The sequence below is a fragment of the Loxodonta africana genome, chromosome 3 (genome assembly GCF_030014295.1).
Source record: "Loxodonta africana isolate mLoxAfr1 chromosome 3, mLoxAfr1.hap2, whole genome shotgun sequence".
Lineage (NCBI taxonomy): Eukaryota > Metazoa > Chordata > Mammalia > Proboscidea > Elephantidae > Loxodonta > Loxodonta africana.
Window position 1 is genome coordinate 19,742,720 of NC_087344.1, and position 10,111 is coordinate 19,752,830.

General features: G+C 40.0%; 1 protein-coding gene across 1 annotated transcript; it reads right to left on the reverse strand.

Annotated features, from left to right (window-relative positions):
* Positions 1–5,292: 5,292 nt before the first annotated feature.
* On the reverse strand, positions 5,293–8,318 carry LOC100659605 (olfactory receptor 7G2-like). The gene has a single exon (XM_003423453.3). The coding sequence runs from the start codon at positions 7,423–7,425 to the stop codon at positions 6,487–6,489; it is 939 nt and encodes a 312-aa protein (XP_003423501.2). The 5' UTR covers positions 7,426–8,318; the 3' UTR covers positions 5,293–6,486.
* Between the last annotated feature and the right edge of the window lie 1,793 nt (positions 8,319–10,111).

Sequence of the window (10,111 nt, forward strand, 5' to 3'; positions counted from 1 at the left end):
TCCAATCGTCAGTAATTTTCAGTGCATCCTGATTGCATGTTTGGTCAGTTTCAGACTGTAAAAGTTGGTAAAAGTCTTCTATTTCTTCATCTTTCGCCTTAGTCATTGGTGTGTAAATTTGAATAATAGTCGTATTAACTGGTCTTCCTTGTAGGCATATGGATATTATCCTATCACTGACAGTGTTGTACTTCAGTATATATCTTGAAATTCTCTTTTTGATGATGAATGCAAGTTGTCATTTCCGGCATAGTAGATCATATGATTGTCCAATTCAAAATGGCCAATACCAGTCCATTTCAGCTTACCAATGCCTAGGATATCAATCTTCATGCATTCCATTTCATTTTTAACTATTTCCAATTTTCCTAGATTCATACTTTGCACATTCCAGGTACAGATTATTAATGGATATTTGTAGCTGTTTCTTCTCATTTTGAGTTGTGCCACATCAGCAAATGAAGGTCCTGAAAGCTTGATTCCATCCGTGTCATTAAGGTTGACCCTACTTTGAGGAGGCAGCTCTTCCTCAGTAGTCTTTTGAGTGCCTTCCAACTGGAGGGGCTCATCTTCTGGCACTATATCAGGCAACATTCCACTGCTATTCATAGGTTTCTACTGGCTTATTCTTTTCAGAAGTAGACTGCTGGAAAACTGACAGATGTATGGGAGAATGTCATCATACATAATGTGTCTTATTCATCTAGCATGGCTATAAAAGAAATAAGATAAGTGGATGGCTTTAATAAAGAGAAGTTCATTTTCTCACAGTAAAGTAGGCTCAAAGTCCAAATTCAGGGCATCAGCTCCAGGGAAAGGCTTTCTTTCTCTGTTGACTTCCTCATCAATCTTCCCCCAGACTAGGAGCTTCTCAGCACAGGGACCCCGGGTCTAAAGGACATGCTGTGCTCCCAGCACTGCTTTCCTGGCGGTATGAGGTCCTCAACTCTCTGGTTGCTTCCCCTTCCTTTTATCTCTTGACAGATAAAAGGTAGCACAGGCCGCACACCAGGGAAACTCCCTTTACATTGGATGAGGGAGGTGACCTGAGTAAGGGTAGTGTTACAGTCCCAGCCTAATCCTCTTAACATAAAATTACAATCAGAAAATGTAGGACAACCACACAATACTGGGTGGTTGATACATACATTTTTGGGGGACATAATTCAATCCATGACATAATATAAATATATATAGCATTTAAAATAAATGAATTACTCTTACACCCAGCAACATGATTAAATTTCAGAAGCACAATCAGGACACAAATTTTGTACATTAATATTGAACTATTAACAAGTTTAAAAAGATATAAATTTATAAATTGGATGGGGATACATGCAGTGGTGATAAAACAATGACCTTGAATCCCATTGCCAGTTTCATTGGGCAAATATGACCAAATACTGGCAATTTCACAGGTGTATTAGTTTTATCATGAAATCAGGATGCATTGGTAATTACTGGTGATTAGAATGCAAAAGTTGGAGACAAAGAAGAAGGGTTAGTAATTGGAAAATATGGCCTTAGTGATAGAAACAGAGCCAGAGATCGCATGATAGAATTTTGCAACACCAAACTCTTCTCCATTGCAAATACCTTTTTCGCCAACATAAATGGTGACCATACACATGGACCTCGCTGAATGGAATATACAGGAATCAAATCAACTACATCTATGGCAAGAGACAATGGAAAAGCTCAATATCATGAGTCAGAACAAAACCAGGGACCAACTGTGGAACAGACCATAAATTGCTCATATGCAAGTTCAAGTTAAAACTGAAGAAAATTAGAACAAATCCAAACCAAAAAAAAAAAAAAACCAAACCCAGGGCCTTCGAGTTAATTCCACCCTATATGAGAACAAATCCACAAGAGCCAAAGTACGACCTTGAACATACCCCACCTGAATTTAGAGACCATCTGAAGAAAACCAATGACTGAAGATCATACGACTTGTAGAATGACATCAAGGACATCATACATGAAGAAAGCAAGAGGTCATGAAAAAGACAGGAGACAAAGAAAAGACCAAAATGGGTGTCAGAAGAGAGTCTGAAACTTGCTCTTGAATGTCGAGTAGCAAAAGCAAAAGGAAGAAATGATGCAGTAAAAGACCTAAACAGAAGATTTCAAAGGGCTACTTGAGAAGACAAAGTAAAGTATTATAACAAAATGTATAAAGACCTAGAGTTAGAAAATCAAAAGGTAAGAATGTGCTCTGCATTTCTCAGGCTGTGGTTTTTGAACTTCATCAGTAAGTGCTTCAAGACTTCTTCACTTTCAGGAAGCAAGGTTGTGTTGCCTGCGTAACTCAGGTTTTTAACAAGCTTTTCTCTAATCCTGATGCCTTGTTCTAGTTCATATAGTCCAACTTCTCAGATTATTTTCTCAGCATACAGATTGAATAAGTATGGTGAAAAAAATATAACACTGGCGTACACCTTTCCTGACTTTAAACCATTTAGTATTTCCTTTTCCTTTCAAATGACTGCTTCTTGATCTATACACAGGTTCCTCATGAGCACAATTAAGTGTTGTAGATTTCTCATTATTTGCAGTGTTATCCACAATTTATTATGAGCCACACAGCGAACGTCTTTGCATAGTCAATAAATACAGGTAAACATCTTTCTGCTATCCTCTGCTTTCAGCCAGGGGACACATGACATCAGCAATGACATTCCTCATTCCATGTCCTCTTCAGAATCTCTCTTGAATTTCTGGCAGTTTCCTGTAGATATACTCCTGCAGCCGCTTTTGAACGATCTTCAGCAAAATTTTACTTGTGTGTGATATTGATGATATTGTTCAATAATTTCCACATTTGGTTTGATCGTCTTTCTTTGGAATAGGCATAAATATTGGTCTCTCCCAGTTGGTTGGACAGGTAGCTGTCTTTCAAATTTCCTGGCATAGGTGAGTTGACAATTCCAGCATGCATCCCTTTGTTGAAACATCTCAATGGTTATACTGTCAATTTCTGGAGTCTTGTTTTTTCTCCAAAGGCTTCAGTGCAGCTTGAACTTCTTCCTTCAGTACCATTGATTCCTGATCATAAGTTACCTCCTGAAATGGTGAATGTCAAATAATACTTTTTGGTATAGAGACTCTGTATATTCCTTCCATCTGCTTTTGATGTTTTCTGCATTGTTTAATATTTTTCTCCATAGAATCCTTCACTATTATGACTCGATGCTAGAGTTTTTTCTTCAGTTCATTTAGATTGAGAAATGACGAGCGTGTTCGTACCTTTTGGTTTTCTAACTCCAGGTCTTTGCACAAGTCATTATAATACTTTACTTTGTCTTCTCCAGCCACCCATTGAAATCTTATGTTCAGCTTTTTTAATTCATCATTTTTTTCCTTTTTCTTTAGCTACTCAAAGTTCAAGAGCAAGTTTCAGAATCTCCTCTGACACCTATCTTGGTCTTTTCTTTCTTTCCTGTCTTTTCCTGATTCATTCATATTTCAGATTCTAAATACATTCTCTCATGATCTTTTTATTTTAAAGTCATGTTCCTCAGATTTTAGTGTGCATCAAAATATCAAAAAGTGGTTATTAATAATGCTCATCATTGGATTGTCTCCCCAGAGATTAGAGTCAATAGTTCTTTGGTGAAGTATGGAAACTTGCAGTACGAACATAAATGGACCAGCTTTGCACTAGAAGACATCTGGTGTGCCATGTGAGGTGTCCTCCAAGTGTGCTGCTGAACACAATCCTGCCACCACCATCAATGGTGACCTGAACAGTAGGCTTTCTATACACTCCATTGATTCTCCTACAACCCCTGAATTGTTGTCACACCCATGCTACAGAGATGATTCTGACTAATGACCCCATTTCTTTGTGCCTGTGGGAAAAGTCATCTCCCTCTTCTGCTGCCTACTGTACACTCAACACATCTTCTTCAAAATAAAGTCTACCACCACAGAAACTGTTTTCCTCACAAATACACATTAAAAAATTTTACATGAGATCCATAAGAGTAGAGCAAGCCCTCTAAAACTTTAGTGATTTAATTAATTTTATTCAACTTCTGTGTGGACTCACGAGAGATGAGAAAGAAAAACTGCAAAATAAGGTGACTAAAGAGAAGAGTAACATCTCATATACACTCTGACCAATGAATCAATAAGAATGGATCAAGGACATAGGGTTCCAAAAAGGCCTATTGTCTTGGTTATCTAGTGCTGGTATAACAGAAATACCACACGTGGATGGTTTTGACAAAGAGAAATTTATTCTCTCACAGGCTAGTGGGCTAAAATTCCTAATTCAGGGCATCAGCTCCAGGAGAAGACTTTCTCTGTATCGATTCTGGGGGAAGATCCTTGTAATCAGAGTTCCCCTGGCGAAGGAGTTTCTCAGGCACAGTGGAACCAGGTCCAAAGAAGGTACTCTGCTACCGGTGCTGCTTTCTTGGTGGTATGAGGTCCCCCATGGCTCTTTGCTTGCTTCTATCTTTTATATCTCAAAAAAAATTGGATTAAGACACTATCTAATGCAACTGCTCCTAATCCCTCTCATTAACATCATGTTAATAGGATTTACAACACATAGGAAAATCACTTTAGATGACAAAATGGTAGATAATCATACAATACTGGGAAACATGACCTAGCCAAGTTGACAGTTATTTTGAGGGGACACAATTCAATCCATGACAATTATCAACCTTACCTAGCCTACTGAATAATTATTCATTTGATTATATTATCAAGACTAGTAAAACCTACTGAAAGATATTACATTAAAGGTAAACTAATAAAACTGCTGAATTAAGTGGTAGAAATGTTTGAGAGTAAGGAATAACAAGCCTTATAAATAATGGTGACATGTACACAATGATCCCAGTTGGATTGTACTGAGAATTATGTGCCAGCTGTTGTTTAAGTGATATTAGTGGTTGCAGGGGTTCACTTCCCAACAGGAAATACAATCTGCATGGTCAGTCTGAGCCTGTCATAGTACTTGCTTTTCCCCATACCAGAAATTTGATGAGGAAGGGATGTATGATGCTATTCAAAGTGATGAGACAGGAGGAGATGTCTTCTGTATGACTCCATGGAAACGTCTATTAACAATAGACCTCTATTAACAATAGGCCCAGAGAAGGTCAGTTTTGCGTCTCAGAGCATCATGTGTGGATATGAAGCCTGGATCTGTTGCAGCCATCCTAGGATGGAGCCACCTTGTAGGAGACTGAATGAAGCCCTACTCTCCTGTTTTTGTACATTCTCTAACTCTCAAGTCCTTGTAATGAAGTCCTTGTAATGAAAGCATGTTAGAGTAGAGTTTATATTTCCTTTTGAACCGAAGCCTATTTTACTGAAAAGGTTCAGGTATTTCACAATCTTCTGAAGTCCTGAGACCATCTAATATGATCATTTTATACATAATGAAACTGAATACAGTGAATGCTGATGTCACCCTGGACACATACAATTTACCAGTGACGTGTCTCAGTAACTACTAATCAGGGCATGAAAAGTAAGCTCCCATCCCTCACATTGGGACTAAGTCTAGGTTTTCATTCACATGGCTTTATCCTTGGGATCAAACTGTAGGTAGTCTCTGGCTATTCCTACAGCCTTACTTTTTCCTTTTTCCGGCCCTCCTCACCTCCACCCACTTCCCTTCTGCTGCCCCCTAAAGTCACATAACAAAACACCTGCCTCAGGCACTGCTTCTATAGAACTTGACTAAAAAAAAAAAAAAGAAAGAAAGAAAGAAACCGAGGTTACACAAGGAGCAGAGTCAGGGCCCAATCCCAAGTTGAAATGCACTTGTTATTGTTGTTGTTAGGTGCCGCCGAGTAGTTCAGACTCATAGCTACCCTATGTACAACAGAACAAAACATGGCCTGGTCCTGAGTCATCCTCACAATCCTTGGTATGCTTAAGTCCATTGTGATAGCCACTGTGTCAATCCATCTCACTGAGGGTCTTCCTCATTTTTGTTGACCCGCTACTTTACCAAGCATGCTGTCCTTCCCGAGAGACTGATCTCTCCTGATAACATGTTCAAAGTGTGTGAGACGTAGTCTCGCTATCCTTGCTTCTAAGGAGCATTCTGATTGTACTTCTTCCAAGACAGATTTGTTCCTTCTTTTGGTAGTCCATGATATAGTCAATATTCTTCTCAAACAACACAATACAAAGACATTGATTCTTCTTTGGTCTTCCTTATTCATCCTCCTGCTTTCACATGCATAGAAGGGGACTGAAAACACCATGGCTTGGGTCAGGTGCATCTTACTCGTCAAGGTAATATCTTTGCTTTTCAACACTTTAAAGAGGTCTTTTGCAGCAGATTTGCCCAATGCCATGTGTCATATGATTTCTTAGCTGCTTAGCCATTATGTTATTTTGTCATTTTAGAATAACCTGGTTAAAAGAGAGTCGGGGATTCTAGCTCATAAGTATTTTTTCGCTTTGATGCAAACTAGAAAGCCAGGCCCAAAGCAGATAATTTAATCACTGAAAAGCAGGTATGCACTTGAAAATGTTCTTCAAGGCTCCCTTCATGTCCCTGTTTCTCAAGCTGTAGATAAAGGGGTTCATCATGGGAGTGACCACAGTGTACATCATTGAAGCTACTGCAGTCTTCCTGGAAGAGTGTGTAAATGCAGCACTAACACACGTACCTAAGCCTGTTCCATAGAACAAAGAAACAACGGAGAGGTGGGACCCACAGGTGGAGAAAGCCTTATACTTTCCACCTGCTGAAGGCATTCTCAAAATGGAGGAGACAATTTGAGTATAAGAGAAAATGATTCCAGAGAGAGGAACACCACCTAGTATGGTAGCTGCCAAATATAAGAAGGTGCTATTGAGAAGGGTATCAGAACAGGCAATCTTGATGATCTGAACAACTTCACAGAAGAAGTAGGGAATTGCCCGATCTGTGCAGAAAGATAGGTTCAACACTATCAGACTGTGGATCAAGGCATCCACAGTGGTAATGGACAAGGAGAGTAGAATCAGCAGACCACAGAGGCGGGGGTTCATGATGGCTGTGTATATCAGCGGGTGACAAATGGCCGCGTAGCGGTCATAGGCCATTACTCCCAGGAGAAAACTTTCCAAACTAGCAAAAACCAAGACAAAGCAGACCTGGGTGAGGCAGCCTGCATACGTGATGCTCTGATTCTGTGTTTGGAGATTCACCAGCATTTTTGGGATTGTGGTGGTGCTGAAACACATGTCAGTGAAGGACAGATTGGCAAGAAAGAAATACATGGGGGTGTGGAGGTGAGGGTCAAAGCTGACAGCCAGGATGATGAGCAGGTTCCCCAGGACAGTGACCAGATATATGAACAGAAACAGGGCAAAAAGAAGGGGTTGCAGTTCCAGATTCTCTGTCAGTGCCAGGAGAAGGAATCCAGAAAAACTTGTTTGGTTTTTAGGTTTCATACTGTTGATGAATCTGATGGAACAGATCAGGTGACAAGACAATCAAGTGCGTGGTCCCTATACCAGCAGTAGCTGCATCACCAAAGGTAAACAGCACCTAGGGCAGGGTCATGAGAAATTGAGAAGAATAGAAAGTTGGTGTCACCTGGTGCATATTATTTGATTATTCAACAAAAAACATGTGAATTTGATCAATAGCTGAGCATCAACATTTATTTATTCTACAAAGTGTTGATAAGGAGCTCATTTTTTTTTTTTTTACACTATCTGAGTTCTTACGATCATTTTAAATATTTTGTAATTTTATAGGAAGAAAGGCCTGGTAACCTATTTCTGAAGATTAGCCAATAAAAACTCTGTGTATTAAAATGGTTCAATTCACAACCAAGTATGAGGATGGCATGGGACGTGGCAGCTTTTGGTTCTGCTGAGCAGGAGTTGCCATGTGTCAAGGGTCCACTCACTGGCAGCTAACAAAAACAACAGGGCCCCTGTGGACTTCATTGTGGGCCTAGATTTCCAGCCCAAGGGGCATATTCTAACAAGGTCTGGATGGGCACGTTTACTCCAAGGAAAGATCCATCTTTACAAAGAAAAATGCGTCCTCCCAGACAAGAAGCATCAGTAAAATTATTTTCTTCAAAAATTTGGTAATATTATAGAGAAAAACAGAAGAGGGAGGCACTCTGAAGTGTCTCTTGCAGACTTCACGTTTCTTCCCCCCAGAGATTAGAGCCAGGTGATAGCAATAATACAAATGTGTTTTAAGAACCAGGGGTGGGTAGATAAGGCAAACCTGATAACCCTATTTCATCACCATAAGAATGCAAGAAAATATCACAGAATTTTATCACAGTCATCATGTTGGAGAAGGGGCGATTTCTGTTCAGGAGGAAAACGGTCTTTACCATTGTAGAGACAGAATTAGAGACTGGTAGAATTGGAGCTTCTTGGGACTGGTGCAAAGATAGAAGGAAACATGTCAGGACGAGAGAAGACAGGCAGGAGTCCATGGGAAACTTGAGTTCAATCATTTCATGCATGTACTGTCAACACAGTTTCCCGGGAATGAGCATGAGGTAAAACACCTGTCCTTATTTCCAAACAATAACTAAGCAATTTTAAGTTACCTGGCTGACGTGGCTGTAGAATGATGTTGATAAATCCCCTGGATGGTGAAGGTGGAGGATGTGTTCTGAGGAAAGGCAGAGAGATTGAGTGGGTCACCTGGCTCCTGGGCTTCAGGGTTATCTGTGGGTGGAGTCTCGGGTGTGCTGCTCCCTGCCTGGGGGAGGGATGTTGAGTGAGGTGGTCACAGGCAGACTATTTGCAGTCTCTGTATCCCTGGGGGCTCAATATCCAAAGCTCCTCATTAACTGAGCACTTTTATTGTCATTCTGATCCCAGGACAGTGAAAATCCTGAAAGACTAAGGCTTTAAAATGTGAAATTCAGGATGGCTGATTCCTTGCTCCTGTAAGATCATGCCATTTTTCTCTCTGTTCCTGCTAACCTCCGTGTCAACAACGTGCACACATGGACACAAAAGCCTTCTCCAACTGGATTCCAGTCGTCTTCTTTTTTTCTTTTTTTTAACACAACTTGACAGCAACTCTATCTTACCAGTTGCATTAGGACCTTGACTCCTGTTTTACGTGTGAAGATATAGTTATGTATATGGTTATAATATATTTATCAACACCCATGAAAGCAGCAGTCTAGAAACCAAATGACAAATTGCGTTGGGCAAATCTGCTGCAAATGATCTCTTCAAACTGCTGAAAGCAAAGATGTTAGGTTGAGGACTAAGGTGTCCCTGACCCAAGCCATGGTATTTTCAATTGCCTCATATGAACGTGAAAGTTGGACAGTGAATAAGGTAGACCTAAGAAGAATTGATGTCTTTGAATTATGGTAAGGAAAAGAATATTGAATATAACATGGACTGCCAGAAGAACGAACAAATCTGTCTTGGAAGAATTAGAGCCAGAATGCTTCTTAGAAGCTAGGATGGTGTGACTTAATATCAAGTACATTGGACAAGTTATCAGGAGTAACCAGTTCCTGGAGAAGGACATCATGCTTGGTAGAGGGTCAGCAAAAGAGAGGAAGACCCTCAACAAGACGAATTGACACAGTGGCTGCAATGATGGGCTCAAGCATAGCAAGGATTGTGGGGATGCCACATGCCTGGGCAGTGCTCCCTTCTGTAGTACATACTGTCACTGTGAGTCAGGACTGATTCCGTGGCACCTAACAGCATAACAACATAATATATTTATAAATAGAGTTAAGATAGTGTAAAATGAAAGTAGTGTTTTTTTCTTTCTGAGAGTCGTTGTTCCCTGAACCTTACTGTATCATTTTGTATATTTTATATACAGCATGTTCTAAGCTCTTCTCTGTGGTCAATTCTGACTGTGATCACTGGAGATAGACTCCCTTTTGATGTTTCCGTTTCCATAACCAGTGTTTCCAGTTTCATCACAATTGTTTCAGTGTACATTTTTCTTCATGTAAGTGGAGGTTGGCTTGATATTTTGGCTCTTGATTTTTAATGGAGTTGTGAGAAATCACAATGTCTTTGGCTAGGAACTAGGATACAGGTGCATTCATACTCTCGGTAGATTTAGTTAGATAACTGCCAATATTTAATAGGTGATGGTGCTCCATTTAGAGTCTACTTA